Here is a 25,005-nt window from a genome sequence, read left to right on the forward strand (position 1 = left end):
TCCATGACTTCTAAATTTCATGGCGTTCGTTTATGACTACTAAAACCGGCACTGCCATGGCTAACTTTCCAACATCCCCATTGGCTTGCATTATCTTTTTGATTCATGCCTGCAAATATTTTAGATCATTGTTCGGGTATCATTCTTATAATTACAAAAATACAAAGCACTTACTATCTCAAATTTTTTCGTCTGATTGTTATTTTTTTATGGTTTCCATTTGAACCCAATCCTCCACATGAATAGAGTGGGATGTTCAATACACGATCAATTTTATGTAGAGAATTATATACACACATCACTTTTAAGTGTGATACATAAGATGATTGTTAATGTCTCGTTCTTTTTCATTACATGTGATTATCTTCCATGCACTATCTACAAGTGAAGTAATATTGAGTATTTTATAATAAGGGAAGTATTTTATATAGGCCTCTACTTAAAATTGGCTCTTGCACAATATGTCTGTAGGGACCCATTCAATACATAAAATGTGAAGTAATATTGAGTATTTTATAATAAGGGAAGCATCTCACTATTCCACAATGGTTTTTGAACAATAAATTTGTGATCTTGTTTCCTTTATACATCAAAAAAACAACAAAACATAAGTTACACCTTTTGTTGTAATGGCATGTACACTTAAATCTTCTCGATTAGCCGCCATATTAGGAAATAATTCCCTTCGGAAATCATCCCTCACAACGTGGAACAGAAAGAGGCCTGCCACTGTTTGGCTTTGACCTTTTGGTTCATGTACAATGTGTGTGTATCAAAGTGAGTTTTTGTGTGTATGTGTCAGTGAATCTGCTTGCTATATGGTTTGAAGTGTCACAAGTGTAAAGAAGAATAATAGAGCCCATGTTATGTGATTGAAACAACAGGTTTCTGATGCTGCAAAAAACAGCGCAAAAGAATATTAGTATTTATCAGATGGTCAAAATAACAGGAATGTACCTAAATTGACCCAAGTACAACATGAGTCAGTTCGGCAGAATCTAAACACTCATCAAAAAGTCGAAACAAGTCAATAGTTGATTTTTTTTTTTGGGGGGGGGGGGGGTGTAAAGGTCGAAGTTTGGCAAACATTATTAGGAGTCAATAGTAGATAATCGTTCTATATGCATAGTTTTTGTAATCATGTCATATGTACCACTTCACATGATGCAAATTCACAACCGAAAAAAACAGGACAAAAGACATTAAATAGTTAAGGAATCTAACTTGACCCGTTTTGAGCTGAACTAAAAATCAACCGGTTTATCCTTAAATACCTAAAATAACCTTCAAAGGAAAAACGAATATATAGATCTTGTATCAATATGTTGAGCACGGATTGAGGGTGTTAACAGTCTTGTTTCTTAAAACGGCCCGTTTCACCCCGAACCAATTTTACTATTTTTTAAAGCTGCCATTTGACTTTTGAGTTTTGACCCATACCCATTTTGTCAAAACCCATTCAGACCGAAACCGAAAAGAACATATTTTTAAAAACAACCGAGCTTGACCCGTTAACCATCGGACTTGACCAGCTCATTTCGCTAGGTATATTTGTAATGATGATAAATAAGAGAAAAAATGAAAGTCAACAAGTTGATTTGGACACTTTTAAAAGGTTTAGTGTTTCTCAGCCATTGATGGTATTAGTTGACTTCATATCACATGAACATGATTTAGAAGCAAAGATAATATTATCTAGCCATGTGCCACTCTTTGTGGAAACTAGGAACCACATTCCACCACTATCTTATCACATCTTAATTTTTTATTATTTTTAAAAATTGACTAATTTAACATAAATTTCCCTTTTTGCCCATGGACAACTTCATGATATTAATGTGTAAGAAAGAGTAAGGATTTAAAGTAACTTACATGATACTACTGGTGAAACCGAAACTGGCGAAAATGCTGAAACCGTTTGAACCGCCTTTACTTGATCAACGCGCGAGCCATATGACGCAACTGGCAAAGGTGGAAGAACAGTGGGCATTTCCGTCTTTTCATGCATAGGTGGAGGACTATGAGAACGATGATGTGGTACATGCATACGTGGCGGTCGAGGCAAGATTTTAAACCCACCAGAAGAACGGTCAGCTAAAGGCGGTGGGGCATTTGAAACAGGTGGTAAAGACGGGTCAGGCCCGTTTTGGGGAGCAGGTGAAGAAACCACACAATTAGAACAAGGCGGCGGGTGAGGTGAGTGCTGACGTGGCAATACAGCTGGCGAGGGGGAGATAATGGGCCCCACAAAATCAGGAGATGGGGCAGGAGAAGGGGTAGGTGCATCAAGGGTGTGGTACAAATAAGATGACAAACTGATTTCCTTAACTTTTCCAAAAACCGAGTTATCGAGTCCAAGGTTTGTTGCAGAGTGGGACCCAGTGATTGTTTGGGCCAATTGTTTCAATCTTAGAGGTACAAGGTTGCCTAAATCTGAAACAATTGATGCTTGAACCGTAACTGGCGGGTCCCTTGTTGAGCCGGCTTTGTTGGTTACTTGCATGTATATACTCTGTGAAAGAGACATAAAAAATAGCTATTTCAAATATTAATGTAATGTCTTCAGTTTAAATGATTTAGAACACTGTAAGTATTTGAATGTGTGTTTAAAAACTCTTGACCCATTAGACACATTTGGCCTGTCTTAGTTTTTTTTATAATTTTGTTCATTTGATCCGCCAATGAAATAAAACATGAATTGACCCGTTTTCAACTACTAATATAATGTCTTTAGTTAAATAACTTAGAACATTGTAAGCATTTTAATACATGTTAACAAAAGACCCAGACCCATTTGGCCCGTTTTATTTATTTATTTTTTATTATTTTACTTATTAGACCCGTTATCATATAAATGTGTCTAAAACAAAGATGATATGAAACTATTTTATAATTCATACATTACATATAAACAATAAACCAAAATTTATAACAAGAAAATATATTCATATTTATAGTAATCTACTTTTTTATGGAATAAAATGATTTAGGAGGCACCATACATTATAGCATTAAAGATACACTTTGGGCCACTTGTTTGACCTGCTCGACCTGTTTGACTTTGACCCGTTTCCTTTTCACCAAAAAAATTTATCCTTTACATGTTTAACATAACTGAACCACCCATTCATAAGCAAAAGGATAGAGCATACACTATATATACTAAAGATAATAGCTTAGCAATTTCTTTACCTCATAAGGCTTTAAATGCAACCCTGACTTTAACTGTTCTTTGAGCTCACCAAAGTTTTCCTGTATTTCACGGACCGAATTCGGGAGGGTGAAATTAAAACTGGCCTGTCTTAGCATCCACATGGAAGCAGATTGTTTGGGGATAATGGTTATTCCACCGGGAAACTTTAGAATATCAAAAGAAGCCGGTTGACCGAAAATGGATGGGGTCAAAGTCAAATTGAACTGTTGATTGAACAAATCGAGTAAAGATGATCTCAGCACGCTTAAAGACAACGGGCTTATTGAAGAATTTGTCGGATTAGAAAGAACACCAAATACCACATGTGTCCAGTTAGATGCACTTGCTTTGTGTATAGATAAGATAGCAACCTGTAAAAGATTAACGAATATCAAATGCATTCAAATTGTAGTTATAATTTATAATGCATTTGCATGCGTATTTAGATGGAGAAACGAGATGGCTTGGTCTGTAAACGAGCCGAGACCAAGCCAAGGTAAGCTCGGGTTGTCGGCTCAGTTAAATTAGAGCCCGCATTTTGATGTATACAAATTATAACTCTAAAATACAACCCAAATTATATATATAGATTCAGTAGTTTATAAATTCTGCACTATGTGTATGTTAAAAATATTATTTTTTATTTATATATACATCATTACATCAATAAGTGTAAAAGGTTTAAATTTATTTTTTTATAAACAAACGAGCTGACTCAAGCTTGTTACGAGTCGAGTTCAGCATTCACCTTGTTAAGATAGTTCACTCGGCTCGGTTTGTAAACGGGCCGAACCTTACAGCACTATTTATCACTCACGGGTCGCCAAAAATAGCTTAGAAGGAAATGGGTCAAAAGTTACTCTAAGTGGCATAAAGACCTAAATTAATAAGAACTTCGAAATTTTTAGACACAAAGTATTTCAGGTTAAAAAACCGATCCAGCCCGTTCGACCCATTTTCACCCATTTTTCTACCTCTAGGAAATATTAAAAAATGAAATAGCTTGAATAATAAACCTGTGTGTAAGGAAGACCGATCTCTGAGTAAATATCATACTCTAGTCTCGCGATCTGAGGAAGAAGATATGATACGGGCTTTTGTAATCTGAAGTATGCTTGTACCGTGGCTGAAATAAGAAATCTAGGTTACTAAATCAAAGCATTATTGTTGACATAAAATTTAATGATAACTATTTTAATTAGAACATCATATATAGTTCATAATTAATATTATACAAGAATTAATGCTCATCTTGTCACACTCACAAGCATCTAGATCTCCAATTAAAACCAAGCTTATGTTTTGAGAATTATATGGCAACATAACATTAAGAAATTAATTCAAAACAAGTTTTTAAATTTAATAACCTAGATAAACCTAATTATCCATAGATCTCCAAGTAAAGAAATTACTATAAACTTTGAATACTTTAAATATTATATAGACAGTTCCAGATCATTACCTAACCATCAAATCAGAAATTAAAATGTTATTATACGGCACAACTATAACTATCATATATCAATTTCCATCTACCAGTTCCAGCAAATATTACTATTTTTTTAATTTTTTTTTGTTTAATTTCATGAGACCTAGATCCAATCCCCAAACAATTACAAAAATATTACTAACCATCAAATCAGAAATTAAAATGTTATTATAAAGCACAACTATGACTATCAAATTTCAATTTCCATCTACCAATTCCAGCAAATATTAATAATTTTTTTATTTAATTTTATCAGACCCAGATCCAATCTCCAAAAAATCACACAAATGCAAAATCAAATTCACAAATCAAACCCTAAAACCCCAAATTAAATCCTGAAATTAACAAAACTAACAAAATGAATGAAACCCACTTACCACTGTTCTTAACTGAAGCTTTAGCATCAAACCCAGATCGCCTATGATGCAAATTCACAACCGAAAAAACCGCAGTCAAGAAAACAGAGGCACTAAGCAGCAAGACGAATACACACTTGAAACTAAACAATCGACCAATTCCACACAAACCCATCTCAAACCCACCAAACAAAGACGACCCATCTTCATTCTGCTGCTGATTGTTGCGAATCGGCAATTCGGGTTCGGATTTACCCATTTGCAGAGCATCAGGGCACTTGGTGCAACTAATGTGAAAAAAACAGGGGAATTGAAAGAAATTGATTGAATTTGAAGGTGTGTTGTGGGATGATGAGAGATTAACCACAGGTGGTGTTGATAGTACACATTATTATTATTATTTTTATTATTAATATTATTATTCTGTGTGTAATGTAATGTAGGTTTGGCACAACTGTAACTAGCACTGAGGGGGAAGCATCTGATTTGTACCACTACAACTATTTTTTTTAGCTTTTTTTTATTATTATGTTTGTTTTTAAATTTTAAATTTTCCATGTGGGATTGTAAGTTAAGAAAATTGTGAAAGTACAAAATGTGACATTGAGTTTAGTGGAATTGAAATTACTATCCTTGACTTCTTGTAATGTTGATTTTAGATAGTTTTTAGGTTACCGTTTACTTGCTGCAAGTTACGTTTGTTATTTTGAACCTGGCTTAAAAAATATATATATGAACTTAATTTGAGTCAAACTTTTAAATTGGCTTAACATTTGAACCAAATTTTGAATTAGGTTTACAAGTCGAATTTGACATTCTGATTTTCGATATGGTTCGATTTGAATTTTAGTTATAAACTTTTTTTAAAATTTTTAATAACTAAATATACCTTTAATTATTTTATATATTTATGTTTTTTTTTGTTAGATAATTGAATTTATTCTAACCAAATTCGAATTCTTGAATTTGAGTTCACTTTAAAATAAATCAAAATACGAATAACCTGAATAACCCATAAACCGGTTTGATGAGCACTCATGGTTATAAAGTTTTATTTTGCTTTTTCTGAATTGAGTTATACAAAACATGACGTTAAGTAGGGTTTGCAGACTATTTTTAGTTGAAGATCATACCTGAAATTGTAAAGTGATTACGTTTCTTCCATGCTCCCATCATAAACTATGGACAACCCATAATTGCTACAATAGTGTTATTTATTTAGTTATGCTACGCATGTTTGAACATTAACCATCAATTACGTCTTTTTTCTATGAGAATTAGCATTACTTTATAAAATTTTTCTATGAGAGAAGCTAAACGGGATTCACGTGTTGCATTGTAACACTAGATGAAATAAATAAAAGGTTCTTGAATCTTTATTTACTTAATACAATAAACAAATATTTGAGTCACATAAACCGAAGATACTTTTTATGAACTAAATTAACATTAATGCCTCAATCCTAAATATTATGGAAACAAACATTCATTCTTCTCGATAGTTATACAACTTAAGTCATATAAACTTGTATTTTGCCATCAAAAGTTTTTTCTAAATAGCGTATTTTAACATTAATAAAATATTAAGTTGCATATTATAAACCATGTCATGAAAACCAAAAAATATAATGTCATTTTCAGAAAAAATGAAAGTTGCATAATTAATGTGATTTAAAAAACTAAGAGGACAAATTAAAACTTCAGTAAAACATTAGGGTTAAGCTTGAAAAAAGAATGATGATTTGGCTACCGAAAGTCGAGGAGAAGCAAAGGCTTTGAATGCAATGGATTCATTGGTGGAGAAAAAGGGGTTCTTTTGTGATAAAAAGAAAAGTTAAAGGACAAAAGGAAAAGAAACAAGTGTCGTCTACATTACTCTTCAAACACGAATAGATTAACGAGATAAACGTCGAGCTAAATTTTGTATACAACAAGTAGGAAGAGTGCATGTATACGCATAAACTGCTGCAATCCGTTATAATTTTGCTTGCATCGTCAAGCATTAGCAACACGCCAACACCTCTATACGTTTTGTTTAACTACTTTAAAGGCATCGTTAAAATCAGTGGCGGATCTAGGCTTGAAGCATAGGGGTAGCGCTCAAAAAAAAAATTTCCCCATATTTCATACAATGCTAACGAAACAAATATAAAAAGCACGACATCAAATAAAATAAATTTAAATACATGGGCTGTAAATTTTTCCTTTTTGGTTTTTGAAAGCTTGAAATCGAGCCATTAAATCTTCTTCATTTACTTTATCAAGCGTTTCTCTTTCGACCGGACAAATTAAATCATTGTTCAAATACTCATAACCCATTCGATTGCGCAAATCCGTCTTGATAAGCTTCATTTTATAAAAAAACATCTTTCAACGGTTGCAGTTGCAACCGGTAAAACCAACGCTAGCTTCAATATTCGATAAACCAAAGGAAAAGTTGTGTGTTTCCGATTTCCACCATTACACGAGCAAGATCATCCATTCCACTCAGTTTTGCAAATTTATCATCTTCCTTTAAAGTGTAATAAAAGGTTGTAAGATCACCCGAAATACACCCTCTTTCTTCGTTACTAAAATTATTCGGATAGATCTCTAAAAAGGCCACTATCTTAGATATGTCAAACTTAGAAAACGAATCACAAGGATTTAAACCCGACATATTTTCTAACAAACTAGTTGAGACCTCACTAAATCTATTTCCAAGTTCCTGAATTTGCATATCCAAAACCGTATTAAAAACTCCAACCACAAAATGATGTCGATTAGCAATGACATTCTTTCAGTTTCTTTAAACCCGACATATTTTCTAACAAACTAATTAAAACCTCACTAAATATATTTCCAAGTTCTTGAATTTGCATATCCAAAACCGTATTAAAAACTTCAACCACAAAATGATGTCGATTAGCAATGACATTCTTTCGGTTTCTTTGATTACCATAACTTTCCAACATATCTAACATCTTAATCGTGGTGAACTGATGGTGTGTTGTGAGTTGTGAGCAGAGTACCTGTGTTCACAATATGTCAATATCCAATATCCGGTCTTTTTTTTATTGTTAACTTAAAAAGATTATTTGGGTTATTGGGTTTTTTGGTTTGAACTTTATAATTTAAATGAGCTTTTGTTGGGTTTAAGTATTAAATTGGTTGGGCTTAAAATACATAGAGGTAACGTTATTTTTTTTCATGGGTAATGAAACACAAAAACCGACCGAAATTTAATTTTTTTTACACTACCGGCAAAACGTTGAGGGGTAGCGGAGGCTACCCCTCCTCCTAAGCTATGTTCGGCACTGGTTAAAATCAATAATGCATCAACATTTAAAAGCATTTTTTTAAATACAGTTATGCTATATTTAAATTAGTTATAACAAAACTCTTGATTTTATGTTAATTATATACATACATACATATTATATATATATATATATATATATATATATATATATATATATATATATATAGGGGTGAGATCCAGTGAAAACTCCTTTTAAAGAGAAAGCTTAAAAACTCCTAAAAACTATTTTTTAAAATTTTTTTTTGAAGTTTCTGTTTTTTCCATTATTCTTATATTTTGTTATTGGTTCAAAAATAAAAAAAAAACCTTGTCGGTAACCTCGTCAGTGTAGTGCACATGTGTAATGGTGTGCATTGCATGTATGCAAAAGTGTTTGTATTGCATAGTATACAACACTATTGCACATACTTGATACACACTATTATATATATGCAATATAAGACTAATACGCATATCGATTACACATTAGTACGTATGTGTAATACAACATTAACGCACATGTGCACTACATCGATTTTTATTTTATTATTATTATTTTTTCCATATAATACAACACTACTACACATATACAATACACAAATATTGAATATATACAACTAAACACTATTGAACTTAAAAATACATAGTAATACACATGTGTAATGTAACGGTTTCACACAGTAATACGTATGTGCATTACAACGGGTTTTTTTTTAATTTTTTTCGAGTGAAGGGGACCAAAATATAAGAATAATGACAAAAACGGAAATTTGAAAATATTTTTTATATTTAATTAAAAATAATTATTTAGGAGTTTTTAAGTTTTCTCTCTAAAGATGAGTTTTCTCTTGATCCTTTCCCTATATATATATATATATATATATATATATATATATAAAACCCATTGTGTTGTGAAAACTCTAGAAACTCATTCTCAACCACATGTTTTTAATTAAAGATTAAATCTTGTGGTTCACAATTAAAGTTAATAAAAAATGTTAAAGTTAACTTACATTTTCTCTCTCATGAAAACATAAATAAAAATTAGTAAAAAAATATAAAAAATAGCAAAATATTTTTTTTTATGTTTTCGATGTTTTGTATTAAATGTAACAGCATATATACATGTAAAAAAAAACGATGCTACATAGGCTTTTCACGGGTTTTCACAACTCAAGTGGGTTTTCATTTTATACTTTGCCTATATATATATATATATATATATATATAGGTGTCATGTTAACACATGAGAACCATTATACTTTTAATTATTTGCTAGGTTGTTTCATAGAATTTGGTATTCATTAACCCTTACATGGTGTTTGGTACGCATAAATGACATTCGAAATGTAATGAACCATTTGTAAGGCAATAAAATAATAAACTGTTTGGCTGGTTAATGGAATCGAGTTGTATATTCTAAACACATCAGAACTATTCATCTGCACTCCCTTTTTTTCATTTAATTCCATCTTTCACCTACTTTCTCGACACTACAGCCACCTGGCCACCACCAACACTGTAGCTGCCACCCTCTCCATCACCACTATCGCAGTCGTTGCCGCCACCGTTGTTAGTTGTCACCAGCGTCATCACCGCCGCCACCATCACTACCGCCATTACCATTTATATATTTTCAAATATTTCTATGATACTAAGAAAAAAATAAACAATAAATTGACTAATGTTATCATAACTATGCAAGAATAAATCAAGGATAAGATTGTGGAAGCTTATATCATGGAGGATAAGATCATCGAGAGCTTGATTCATGATATTCGCTAATATTAGCAATCATACAATGTAAGACAGAAACTAGAGGCATGTAGAAGAAGCCAAGCCATTCTTGCGCTTCTCAACTTACTGACGGTGTAAAAATATCTTTCAATGGCGTTCACTGTAACTTTGATATTCGGATACATGAAAGCTTTCGACCTGTAACAATCTTCGAACAATGACTTTTGTGTATACTTTCGTTATGCAAAGTTAATTTTCTCTCAGTAAATCTATTTGTGACTTGCTCAAAAGAAAAAGTGATGGGTAGTTAAAACATTATCGATAACAAAATACAATCTCTGAAGTGCATTATTATTATTATTAAAATAAAAAAAGAAGATAGAAATTAGTCGAGCCATTGGCCTTTTGGCTCAATGGCATGGGAGTGATGGTTAAGGCTTGGGATCCTAGAGGTCTCATGTTTGAAACCTGACTCAAGGGAGTTTTCTCACAGTGGTGTGAGTTTCCTCCTTGATGGTGTTCTTGAGTGGGTCAGGCCTAAGCCTGTAAACGAACCGAACGTTCGGTGAATTATCGTGAACCATTCGGCGGAAAGTTCGTTTATTTAATAAACGAACGAACATGAACAAAAATTTGTGTTCGTTTAATTAAACGAACGAACATGAACACATGTTCCATTCGTTTATTTATGTTCATGAACGTTCGTTTATGTCTGCTTATTTATGTTCATTTATGTATTAATATTAATAGAAAATAATTAAATATTATCTGGATAGGTCATTTGCTTAAAGGTTTTATATTTGTTAATTTGTGTTCATTTAAGTGTTTTATTTGTGTTCATTTACGTTTGTTCATACATCTTCGTTTATCTTTATTCAGTTATGTTAGTTTTGATTTTAAACAAACGAACACAAATGTCCATTTTTAAATAAACGAACATGAACATAAATATTTGTTCGATTAAGTGTCCGTGTTCTTTTAAAGTTAAATGAACGAACACGGGCATGCCCTTGTTCGTGTTCATTCGATTCATTTACAGACTTTCATTATTCACATTGATGAATACATCGGTCTCAATCTCTGCCAATTTTATTTGTGTTCGTTTGTGTTCGTGAACACATTAGTTTCCTTAATGAACGAACACAAACATAAAATCTCGTTCGGTAAGTGTTCGTGAACCGTTCGTGAACACATTATTTACTTAACGAACGAACATGAACAAGGCCTTGTTCGTGTTCGTTCGGTTCATTTACAACCCTAGTCAGGCCAGGAGCGTCAAAATTAGTATGGACAGTTGACATCCCGTCTCAGGAAGCTCACTCAAATATTGACGAGGGATCCAAACGCTATTTAAAAAAAAGAAATTAGTCGAATTTCTCCACGCTATTTTCACTACTTTGAGCTTCATTCAATGTGCTAGTGCGGTTTTGCTTTTGGGTAGTGATGTACAAGAATAAAAGGTTAAATAATAAAAAGTTAAGTAGTGATTTTGAAGATATTGTCTTTTAAATTAAAGATTCTAATGCTACCTTTATGAAGCTTCATTACATTATAGAATTGACATTCATACCATTATTATAATCCATATATAACCTAATCTTAATATCATATTGGCTGCTTCTTTTTCAATTTGACAATGCACATGACATAGTAACGCTGTTATGATGACGTTTTTTTCTTACAAATTTGAGTTTTGATAAAGGGTTGGCTTATTTCTTTTATCAGCAATTATACTTAAAAGGTTTCAAATGCAAGTTTATGTAATAAAATTTACCTAAGTCATACGTAATGATTAATGTTTTTTAAAGAATATTTTTCGACATATCATCATTACCTTTTTTAGTGAGAGCATGCGTAATAGATAATGCTCATTCAGTCATCACAAATGAAAAAACAATAATACCATGTAGAAATACTTCTAAATACCAAACTTCATTATTGAACTTCACTTTTGTTAAAGAGAAAAAAAAAAGTTGAATTAAGAGATTTTTAAATCACAGGATTAACTTTTTTAATTAATACAAAATATAGTGTTTACATCAAGACGGAAAACAAACAGGTAGTAAGCTGGATATCCAATGATGACATATTTGTCGAGATATAATCCATCCAATTAAATTCATAACTTGCACTTTTGTTGTCAAGCTCAGTCCCACCCTAACGGAAAAGTAACTTCGTCGCATTCATGAGATGGCAATCACTCAGTTGTTCATTAGAAGGCATATGAAGCGACTTCCTTTAGAGTTGACATTACCGCTCTTAAGTAAAATTTAAGACTTTAATTAATCAAATTATTAATATGAGTTATTATCAACCAATAGGTTATTGTTTAAACTTATAAAATCTAATATGCCTTAACATACATAAATGATTTCTTTCTTTCTATGTTTTTCTAATTTCTCCTTGATACTATTTTACTGATGCCTTGATGGTGATGGAATAAAAAATACAAATATGTTGAAATCTAGACATGAACTTTGATCGTTGCATAAATAAACTTGATAAATGAAAAATAATAAGCAAAATTAAAAAAATGAAAAATATAAGCATTCGTGTGGAAAAGAGAAAACTTGGGAATCCTCCAAAGAATATGGGAGATGGGCCAACCACTTAAGAGGTTGATTGTATATTTGCTAAATGTTGGTTGGGTTTGTTGAGCTATTACTTTTAAAAGAATATGATATTATTCTTTGGCATTTATAAAATAAAGAAAAGTGTATTATCTTGTACATCAATGTTTCCTTAGAAGAGGTTGACATAACCTAACACAAGGAAAGTTCTATATCATGTTATCTCTGTGTTACAAACTGTCATTTACAAATTGTAATGACGACGTTAGATTTAAGAGATTTATAACCAATAAATCACATGCTACAATCTTCAATAGGATTAAAATGGTCATTGAATCATGAATCTCACGTGTTTTAATTTATTCAAATATAGTTATAACATTGTCTTCTCATATTTACTAAAGTAATTTTGTTAATTTAAATAATATATACAAATTTACCCCCTAATCTTTACCTCTACTCGACAACTTATTTGTGTCGCGTCGAACCCACTTAAAATCGAGTCGTGTCCGGGTCGTGTTTCATGTTGTTCCAACCCATGAACACTCATAATTTTATGTGATTGCCAAGGTTTGTGTTCAAACACTAGCTGCATCGCGCGAGCACCTGTCTAGTTATTAATAATATATTATATAAACTAGTTTTAAGACCCCGGCGCGTTGCAGCGAGGTTGTTAATCTTAGTAGACATGTTCGTCAGGTCACCGTCAGTCACCACCAAATCAGTACAACACCATCGCCTTACCGCCAGCACCATAACACCACCATGTAGCAGTCGTTGCTGCGTTCTCTTATCCTCTACAAAACTGCCACCACCGTCAAACACTACTTAGACTCAACGTTCAAACACACACTCACCGCCGCTCAACGACCTGCCAACAAAATGTTGCAATTGAATATGTATATAGTAAAGTAATAAATATGTACATTATCACAAACTTTAAAACCCATGTGCACCTATGCAAGTAGTGATGGTGAGCCATGGAAAACACTTAGTTCCTTAACATATGGTATCGCTTTTGTTACATAGTGTACCTCCTATTATGCAACAAAAAGTTGTAATTTAATATAGGAAAATTGGTTTTTATTGGTCCAAACTATCCCATTTTAGTCGGCGTTGGTCCTAACTTTTATTTTGGCTGGCAACGGTCCCAACTTTCACATTCGTTTCTTCCATCAGCCCGCGACTAACCGAGTACTAACTCCGTTATCTCGTTGCTGACATGTCCATCCTACTTATCAAAAACATATGGCATGACAGCGGATATTAGTTTATACTTAACAATTTTATATTCATAATCAAAATCCCTAATTCTCTCGAGCCCCTAATCACATCTCACTCCTTCGGAGGCTCATTCACTACGCAATTAATATTTCCGATTGATTAATACCTGCAATACATCAAATCCAATTTCGTAATTGTAATTAAAATATAAAGGTACTGAACAAAACTAAACTATATATGGCAGTCGAAGGGAATTCCGATCAAAAAGTATAAAATTAAAACACGCACCTTCTTCAATCAATCAATGAAAATTCATATCTCATTGCAAAATTTAGCTGCTCCGAAGAGAATTTAAAAATGTTTAATCAAATTCATTCACTGATTTCGGTTTCCGGTAACTATATATAGCAACAATAGCGGATGAATGAATTATATAGAAGTGAATTGAATTGTGTATGTGTGTATATCATCCAGCCAGCCACCGGTGTGAAGAAAGATATGATTGTCAGTGTGGAAGGAATTATGTAGGGAGTAATTTGTCGTTCGATCGATTGGAGTGAGATGTGATTAGGGCTTGAGAGAATTGGGGATTTTAATTGTGAGTGAATGGTTTGAGAATTGGGGATTATGAATGTAAGATTGTTAAGTATAAACTAATATCCGCGTAGGCTGCCATGTCATATGTTTTTGACAAGTAGGATGGACATGTCAGCAATGAGATAACAGAGTTAGTACTCGGTTAGTTGCGGACTGATGGAAGTAACGAATGTGAAAGTTGGGACCGTTATCAGCCAAATAAAAGTTGGGACCAACGCCGATCAAAATGGGATAGTTGGAACCAATAAAAACCAATTTTCCCTTGATATATATAGTAATTTCTTTGTAACAGTTAGTTACAAGTGTATGCAGAAAACTGAAAAAACTGACATGAAACTGAAAAATCCAAACCAAAACTAAAAATGATGGTTTGAATTTTTGTTTTTGTAAAAACCGAACTGATAGTTCAGTTTTGGTTTTGTATGTAAAAAGAACCAAAAAACCAAATCAAACCGAACCGAATTTCTAGATTTTTTAATTTTTTTAAGTAATTTATAAGAATTTAATAAATATGCAACACAAATATTTTGCCCAAATGTATAATAACCAAGTACTTAATAATTAACAAATTATTTATACCTCAATTAATTATTTTTGGCTTAACTTTTTCAAGCTTAAATAACAAAACCAAAAAATTGAAACCGAAGTGAAATCAAAACAAAAATGGGAAAAAAAAAATAACAAGACTGAAAGGTTTCAAAAATCCAAAAACCGATTAGTTTTAGCCTAAACCGATTCAAACTGAACCCTGCATACAGCTGGTTAGCGGTTACAACTTAGATGAAACTCCGATGGTGGATCATGGACGTGGCTATGTGGCCATGTGGGTATTTTATTAGTTTTGTCATTTTGACCCATGCAAATTGGGCCTGGAGAAACTAATTTCATTAGATTGAAATTTGAAAATAAGAGGCCTGAATTTTGTTGAACCTTTGAGCCCATTACTTGTATTATTCGAATATTCGGTATGAGAAAACAAGAGACCTATCCGAAATAACTAAATAAATAACCGGCAGACCCGAACGAGGCCAGCCTTCAGTTTTGAAAGGATTTGAAATTGATGTCTAAGAGCATTCTCATTCAACCCCTTATTTTATATGAGTAGTGTTTTTATAATTTAAAATATGATTCAGGTGTTATGAGTAAAAAGTTTTTATATTTTAGAAAAAGTAGTGATTTTTCTGTATATTTGAAAATCTACTGTTCATCCCCTATAATTTTTTAATATATTTTGAAAGTGGTTGTGAGTGATGGAAAAAGAAAAGGTAATGATAAAAGTTATAAAAAATATTATTTAATTGAAATGGAGAGAGAGAATGTAGTGCGTTTTAGCGTAATTTTTGGTTTAGAGATAGAGGGTGGGATGAAAATGCTCTCCATTTCAATTAAATAATATTTTTTATACCTTTTATCATTACCTTTTTTCTTTCCATTACTCACAACCACTTTTAAAATATATTAAAAAATTATAGAGTATGAATAGTAGATTTTCAAATATATAGAAAAATCACTACTTTTTCTAAAATATAAAAATTATTTATTCACAACACCCTGAATCATTCTCTAAATTATAAAAACACCTCTCACATTAAATGAGGGGTTGGATGAGAATGCTCTAAGGGGGGTGTTTGAGTGAGCTTTTAGAATTGCTTTTTTACTGATTTGTTTTTTAAAAAGCAAAAACCACTTTTGAAAGGCTTCAATTTAAAGCTTTTAGAGGAGCTTTCCCAAACACCTTCTGCTTTTCAACAAACAAATAGCAAATAAACAAGTTTTAAAAGCTTACCCAAACACCCCCTAAATTGGAAGTCTTGAGCGTATCAAATACATCCTTCAGCTTCGTTTCTAGTGTTATGATGTTTACCTTAATGACATGCTTAAAATATGCGCGTAAGTTTTGCTATAAAAGTTTACATAAACGAGATAAAAAGCATTTCCTAGCATATGGTTTGATCCTTATGTAATTAGTGTATTAATTCAATCTGACTAATAAGTTTATTCAATCAGGCCAGTTTTATGCGTTTCAGGCTAATGAAGGGGTTTTTATTTTTATTTTATTATATTTTTTACCATCATATTAAATATAACTGGATCCGTTTAGGGGTGCAAACGAGACGAGCCGAGCCCGAGCTTGATCTCGGCTCGTTTCGAGCTCTATTTTCAAAACTCAAGCTCGGTTTGTGAGTAGATTTTCAAGCTCGGGCTCGGCTCGTTTACTATATCAACTATTTTTTTTATATAACTATAATTATTTTTATATATTTTTTCTATTATAATTTTATGTATAAAATAAAATATATTATTGAGTTATTTTTATTTACTTTTTCATAACATTATTTATATTAATTATTAGTTATTAAAATATATATTTTAAAAAATTATATAAATGACAGGCTCGTTTAGGCTCGCGAGTCGGCTCGAGCTCGATAAGTGAAGCTCGGGCTCTTTTATTAAACGAGCTTACTTTTAGGCTCGAGCTCGGGCTCGGACTCGATTAAGCTCGGCTCGATCAAGCTTTTTAACGAGCCGATCTCGAGTAGTTCGCGAGTAGCTCGGCTCCTTTGCACCCCTAGATCCGTTTATACGTATAAATTGAGCTTGAGTGGTTTAGAGCATTCCCAGTCCGTTCCTTACCCTATATCCATATATATATATATATCATATAATTACACTAAAAAGCACTGTATTTTCTCTTTTCTGTTCAATTAAATAATAATTTTTATACCTTTATCATTATATTTTCTCTCTCTTTCACTCACAACTACTTTATGAATATATTAAAAAATTATACAGTATCTATAGTAAAATCTCAAATTTAACTTTTCCATATAAATTTTCCCTCTCCTCTACTCACAACCACTCACAACCATACCATATAATTTGCAAATCCCCTCACATAATTTTAGAAAACGGATTGAGAATGCTCTTAACACATATAAATATATAATGTATATGATATCTCTCTCTCTCTCACACACACTCAAAGCCTCAAGTCGAGCATAGCCCAAAGTTCCTTTGGAAGCCTCATAAGAATGATATGATAATATCCACATAATGTATCAATATGTCACATAACTTACTAAAACAAATTAATTTGCTTCATAACACTAATATAAAATTAATAACTAACCAACTTTTAGGGATGGCAATAGATCGGGTTTAGGTATTCCCAAACCCATACCCGGTTATAAACGTCTATCCCAAATCCGTCCCAAACCCGTCGGGTTTTAATCGGGTAATTACCCATCGGGGTTCGGGTTTTCCCATCGGGTTTCGGGTTTCCTATCGGATTTTGACAGAATACTCGTCGGGTATACCCGGCTCAAAACCCGTCGGGTTTGTACCGAGGTTTTGACAAAATATAACTAATCGATTACAAAGATGGTTACCATAAAGGCAAAATATCTCAAATAATTGACATAAACAAGTTTCGACAAATAATATATTTGTAATATAGTGTATGTATAATATAATAAGCTATATCGGGTACATCGGGTATATAATCGGGTAAATGGGTCTATGTTATCGGGTAATCGGGTCGGGTAATCGGGTATATTAGAAATCCCAAACCCGTCCCAAACCCGCGAAAATTTTTAAAACTATTCCCAAACCCGTCCCAAACCCTAACGGGTCGGGTATTACCCGTCCCATTTATGTCGGGTTTCGGGTTTTCCCATCGGGTTCAGGTTTCATTGCCATCTCTACAAACTTTCATATTTTAATATCTTGAATCTTATAAATCGTAAGGCAATCAAGCAGGGTGTTACTAAAAATAGTTATCTACACTATGTAATAAACAAAGCTTTTTAAGTGTTACATGTCATCACCATGATGATTCTTATAAAATTTTTCATCATCTCTCTCATAGTAAATGCATTCATCTTTCTTATTAATAATTTTGTATTTTATTTTTTTTTCTTGTTAATCTTTCATTTTCTCTTTTTAATAATTCTTTCATATTGAAAAAAACTTAATACAATCATAAATATATTATTTTGTTTTATATAAATATATTGTATTAACTATTAATATTAGGTTTTTTATAAGTAACGAATTTTCACATTCATTTGAATAATGATTCAAAAAATTAAGGTTTTAAATATATTATATTAGTTAATTAATATTGAGGTTTTATAAGAAATGATATTATTGGATGAAGAGACAAAATTAATTTACAATTAAAATTTCAATAAACTTTAACTTATTAAATATATACAACATTTACTAAATTACAAGTTTTTTTTTCTTTCTAACCCTTAAAATACAAATTCACTATTGATGTATTATTAGAGTTTATATTAATTTAAACGAGCGGGTTTCTTTACCCGGTAAAAGTATCAAACATGGTTCAGGTCAACACAGTTTATGATTATAATGAGTTCCAGTCCATGGGCTGGTTTAAAAAAAATAGACATTACAACTTCATTTTTTCATTGACTTAAAAATCCACAAAATATATAAACACTAGATTACATGTTTTGGTTTTTTAGGTGGACGAGACAACTTATCTTGGAAATACAAATGCTAGATATTAATACACTGTTAATCAGATGATAAATTGACTTTGTATATTTTTTTATTATTAAAGATTTTAAAAATATAGATTTCTTTAGTGAACGAGTTATATTTGCACCAAAAAATGATGTCGTTCAAGAAATTACCAAGCGTTTGCAGGGCGATTTAAAATATCATCATTGTTCAGATGGTATCTATCAGACATAAAATGATACATTACAAGAAAGTATTAGTTTCCTGATGTTTTAAATCTCCTCAAAATCTAAGGTTGTCAAGTCATAAGTTAGTCCTGAAAGACGATGTTGAAGTGCTGTTGCTTAAGTGTTCTATGCAATGAAACTAAAATACATGTGAAAATACAATATGATAACCGTGTTATAGAAGCAAAAATCATATCCGAAACTAATACTGCAACTCACACTTTTATTCTTAAAGAGAAAAATCCTACACCTGTAGATAAAATGATTAATTTCAAATAATAAATTTTCACTTTGTTTTTTGTTTGGTAATGAAGATTAATAAAAGCGGTCAGTCACTATAGCTGGTTGCTTTGTTTTGGGACAATTTATTTTAACTCGTGGTCAGTTTGTCATTGCATTATCTAGAGTTAAAAACACTAACAATATGAAACTACTAAGTTCTGATATGGAAAGTAAAGTTACAAAGAAAACTACAAATATTGTGTACAATGAAATATTTAGGGATTTATGACTCTTGTAACGACTTTTTATTTTCATATTATGTAGTGTGTAATTTATTGTACCGTATAATATATCTTTATATCTGTTAAACATATTTTTTTTATTTGACATTGTGTTATTATTTAAAAAAAACTATTTATTCCAACCCGTGTGCTACACGGGTAACTAACCCAGTAAAAGAATATACAAACAGTTTTTAAATAGAGTTACAAAATACAATAAAACTATTCGAAGCGTATTTCCTTATAAAACTTTAATAATAATAATAATAATAATCAAATTATTAAATATTGTAACAACTTCCTAAAATATTCGTTAATCACACTGGATTAGTATTATTTATCATGTTTATTCGCACGGATTCAAGTACTAAATACAAGTAGGTGAATAATGACAAAAAAACTCAATCTCTTTCTGAAGTCAACTGTAACACCCTATGAGGGTTTTGGTGGTGATTTACACGGATTCAAGTTTTATGACATTAAACAGGTTTATTGAAACAGACACCATTATTGGTAAGTATTATCTTAAATATTAATACTTTTTATTAAATTTATGTTACTATATTATTTTACAAATGGGAAATTTTTAGTTGAAACTATTTGTTCATCATATTTCTAAAAAAGTTGTACGTCGCTTTCGATATAAACTTGAGTTTAAATCATTGTTCATTGTTTTTATCCTTTGCTTTGTGAGTCTTCTCAGTTCTACTCTCATATAACAATAACATATGAATCACTATCACATTCTTCACTGTTCTGCTACAACTAGACTGTTACAAAATTGTTAAATTTGCAAATAAACTTAACTCTTAGCATCTATGAATATATGATTAACAACTTTATTATACCTTTGTGCGATAGTTTTGTTATAAATTAATGATTTTGTCACCAATTGTTTCAACATCTTAGTAAATATAAATATAGTATGACTATAAGCTGTTTATAAGTTTGAATATCACTTTACCTTTTTTAGCCACAATTCTAGGATGACTTAAATTTTATACCTTCAATTTTTTTTCCATATAAATGGTCATTTGTTAATTCTTTTTTATATAGTATATTTGACTTTTATTGGCATTCGATGATCAAATTTGGTGCATATAATGAGTAGAGAGTTTCATGTATTTATTTAAACTATTGTTCCTTTATAGTTTCATGTCTTTGATTAAACTATTGTTGCTAATATTTTTTATGACTCTCTACAAATATGTGTTAATTTACTTTTTAGAGTTTGAACAAAGATTAATGTATATGAATTGACATGGTCTTTATTTTAGTCTACTTTTTATTCTTTTATCATCACTTATTTATAACCATCATTACTTATTTTTGATGTATTCTTGTCAATATAGATGTAATTGGAGTTGTTGCTAATTGTTGACCAATTGAGAACATTACAAAATCTAATGGAGTTCAAACCAACAAGATGTATCTAAGGTTAAAGGGTTTGAGGTTTATTTTTAGTTTCATTTTATGTCATATGTTAACTTTGTAAATAATGTATCTTGCTTACATGTTTTATAACGCAAAAAAGAATTGCGCTTAACTCTATAGGGATCGTACACGGTTGACATGTCAACTTATAATATGCCAAATTCTGATCAAGCCCCTGTAATTGTTGTGTTACAATTTGGCTTATTCAATATTTATAAAGGTTGATACACTAACTTCTTCTTATTGGTAATGCTACATTTAGATACCTTTAAAAATTATTATAAATTTGACTACTTTATTATTTTTGTTAATGAAGATAATCCCTTTGTTTCCAATTCAATTAATGTTGGTAAGATGTACATCAACGAAGACATGCATGAAATCGACGAATTCAAGAAGAGGTTTTGTTTTCATATATATTGCTTTCCAATTCTTTTTGTGTGCCTTATAATTTTTTAAATTTATTGTACATTTATATAATATTATTTGCTGTGTAATTTATAAATTATTTTTTTCAATATAAATTTTTGTAAATTTATTTCACATTTATATAATATCTATATAAAAAATATTTACCTTAGGTTGTGTGGTTTGCATGCATACTTTTACAACAATGTCATACATTGTAGAAGTGCTTATTTTCTTCTATGTCGGTATGGACTTGTTGGATGTTGAATAATGGAGGTTTGTTGATGACAGGTAACCGTTATAAACTAGCTTTTTTTTTTAACTGAAGTTCTATTTTTTTTTTCAATTATTATTTTTAAAAATTTTCATTCTAGGAAAATCAATCTGAGCAAGTGTTATACTGCTTTTGCTGATTATGATTTGAGGAGAGGGGCCATATCGATTGCATTGCATATAAGAAGGTAAACTCGGTAGAAAAATCAATAAACTTTAAAGAACCCATATTCTCACACGGACAACTATACGTCGTCTTATCAAGAGTTACAAGTAGACGTGGACTAAAGATTTTGGTTCTTGATAAAAGAGGTATATTGACTAATACAACTATAAATGTAGTGCACAAAGAAATATTTACTTATTTATAATATATTTGTGTAATGTCTGTTCTGTAATTCCTGTAATTTAAATGTAAATTGTAATTATATTAACAATATATGATCAATGTATAGTTTGATTGTATTTCTCTTAATGTTTAAAGTTTAAAATTTTCATCAATTTCCCGTGTATTACACGGGTCTCAAACTAGTTCCTTATAAAACTTTAATAATAATAATAACAGTAATAATAATAATAGTAATAATAACAATAATAATAATAATAATTATTATAATAGATGACACACAAGATATTTTTAATTTACTTATCTGATATTGTTTTTATTATTACTTAAATTATATGTACAAAATATAATAATGGTGTTAAGTAATTTAAAGTTTACTCTCAACCAATCATCCCGTTGTTATAATAGCCCATATGGCTTGTAAAATATTAAATGATGCTATGAGGTTGAAGAAATCTTTGAGAAACATGGAAAAGTGAGAAAGGGAAGAAGACAAGGGTTCGATGTGAAGAGAAAGATGCCTTAAGGCAGGGACAGTAAGATGGAAAGGGTGCTTCTATGGTATAGATTACCTAAACTGTCTAAAGCATCAACCAAACACAATATTGTTGGAATTATGGACCGGTTCGGGTAAGTCAATACAGCCAACCGGGTTATGACCCGTGAGAGTTACACCGTGAGGTAACGAGCCATTGACCCGCTTAAGTTAGTTAACCGGGTTAGATACTTTAACGAGATGAAATTATATGGAGCGGGCTTTGGAGCAAGAAGTTGACTTGTTGGCCCATTGGGTTTATAACTAACTAAGTTAGTTAAACCTAATTATAGGTTTTATAAACACATGATGTTATGGAGATAACCTTAACCCTAAGCCAATTAACAAGTCCTTAATCCTCTCTTGCACCACCTAGCCGCCGTTCGCCTGCCTTCCGCCGCTGCACAGTCGCCACTGCCCCACGGCCGCTGTCCACCGTCACTGCCAGCCCTTCCCGCCGCCGCTGTCCGCCTTCGCGCTGAGTGCCGCAGCGTCTGTCTGCTGCCGTACACCACCACCGCTGCCGGGTTGCCGTCGTGCACCGCACCATTGGTCGTTGGATCTCGTTGTGTCACCTAGCTCGGTTCGTTAGCCTTCGGTGTCTCAACTGGTTAATTATTAACTGAGGTAAACTTAAATATATTGTTAGTTTATATTTAATGTTTTGACTCGTACTCGTATTGTTTGTAACTGGATCCTGTCGGGTTTTTGTTTTCGGTGCTGATTAACATATATTTTCCGTTGCGTATATTAATTAATGTAATTAATTATTATTTGTCACGTTTATTGTACTGGATTTAATAAACGAAATTTTAACTGATCACCACTGAAACCCAACAGTGGTATCAGAGCTTTGGTTACAACATACGAGTCGAATCCGGTATTTTCACCGATTCTACATCATAAACTTCAATGGAGTTGATGTTTATGATCTAGATAAAATATTAGGACAATTTTAGTTTGGTTAAAATTTTTTTTATTTTATTTGACCAAAATATTGCCCGACTTATTTTCGTTGAATATATAAATCTGGCCCGACCTTGTTTGTTTGGTTGAATGATTTTATTTTTGCCATATGGATGGTTCAAAAGTTGTATTTAGTTTTCGGTTTTATTTTATGGTTTTTGGCCACCTTGATGGTTCAAAATTGTAATAGATAGGGTTTAGTTTTTCATTATTTGTATTAGTGTAATTTTGTAATGAAGAAGACCCGAAGAAAACCGAGGACGAGGACGAGGACGAGCTCATGGAGTTCTTGAAACCAGTGGGAGTTACCAAAGATGACGGGATGCACCAAGAGTCCATCCTTGTGGTTGTTTTGTGTTGTGACTCCTTGACCCGATTGATCTTGCTAATAGGCTCTAGCAAGATCAATCACTAATCATGGCCATTTATTATTTACATATTCTGTTTGCTATTTTGGTTGCTTGCTTGATTATAATAGGATTATAATACCACCAACCTAATACCAAATATATTAAAATAAATTAACAAATCAAGTTTTGCAAAATTAAATTAAATTTAATTTTCCATAACTAATAACTTAATAGGTAAAACTATTAACTTAAAATTGGTTGGTATTATCGCGACAAACTTAGTTTTAATAGGTCGTATAAAACTAAGTGTCCTGAGAGATGAAAGTGTTCATCAAGTTGTCTCGATCAATAAAGTAAAACTGGAATTTTACTCTACTCGGTAAATATTTAAAATTAATCCCAATTTAAATCAATAGTCTATGCCATCCTACTATAAGTCACACTTGAGGCATACTGCGAAACTTCAAGTGTTTGGAGCTACAGCACCGCACTTGATTTCTAACATATCCCTTCAAGGTGAAAGAGTTTCGTTGACACATCCGGCCCTTTTACATGTGACTATACTAGGGCGACTATTACTTTACTCTCTTGTTACATGCTACAGTTGTCTGGAGACTAAGGTGGGCATAGATAAGGCTAAACGTATCTAATTAGGCAAATGTTGTCTTAATAGGCCTCATAAACGAGAGTTGTGCTCTATCCACAATTGGCAATCGTTGTCTGTCTGCCTAACCACTTACTAATGTTGTGTGCTACAACTGCCATTAGTAACTGGAAACCAGATTCTCAAGTTCCTATTTACTAACGTCATTGGGTCATTAATAATAGGATTAGAAACATCGAAAATACTAATAAAATTTACTTTTGCTTAATTGAACAGATGTCTACTGATAATAACTCCTCATTCACCCTCAAGGCTATCCTTGAGAAAGAAAAGTTGAATGGCACCAACTTTCTTCAGTGGCACCGCAACTTGGGACTTGTTCTCGAGATGGCAAAGAAGCACTATGTTCTCGATGGACCTGTTCC

The 25,005-nt window shown here is 31.9% G+C and overlaps 1 protein-coding gene across 1 annotated transcript; it reads right to left on the minus strand.

Moving 5' to 3' along the window:
• Positions 1–487: 487 nt before the first annotated feature.
• LOC143600402 (uncharacterized) lies at positions 488–5,355 on the minus strand. The gene is made up of 5 exons (XM_077078101.1): positions 5,060–5,355; positions 4,210–4,319; positions 3,193–3,564; positions 1,873–2,512; positions 488–894 (listed from the first exon to the last, which is right to left on the minus strand). Exons 1-5 carry the CDS (start codon positions 5,295–5,297, stop codon positions 815–817), a joined length of 1,440 nt encoding a protein of 479 aa, XP_076934216.1. The 5' UTR covers positions 5,298–5,355; the 3' UTR covers positions 488–814.
• Between the last annotated feature and the right edge of the window lie 19,650 nt (positions 5,356–25,005).

The sequence above is a fragment of the Bidens hawaiensis genome, unplaced genomic scaffold (genome assembly GCF_021521415.1).
Source record: "Bidens hawaiensis isolate Kalapana, Puna unplaced genomic scaffold, B.hawaiensis_p1.1 tig00054037_1, whole genome shotgun sequence".
NCBI classification, from domain to species: domain Eukaryota; kingdom Viridiplantae; phylum Streptophyta; class Magnoliopsida; order Asterales; family Asteraceae; genus Bidens; species Bidens hawaiensis.

Coding starts and splice junctions, on each gene's coding strand:
- LOC143600402 (XM_077078101.1), bottom strand. CDS start 5,297: ATGGGTAAATCCGAACCCGAATTGCCGATTCGCAACAATCAGCAGCAG. Junction 3,565..4,209: donor TCGGTCTTCCTTACACACAG/GTTTATTATTCA, acceptor AATCTTTTACAG/GTTGCTATCTTATCTATACA. Junction 895..1,872: donor GGTTTCACCAGTAGTATCAT/GTAAGTTACTTT, acceptor TGTTTTTTGCAG/CATCAGAAACCTGTTGTTTC.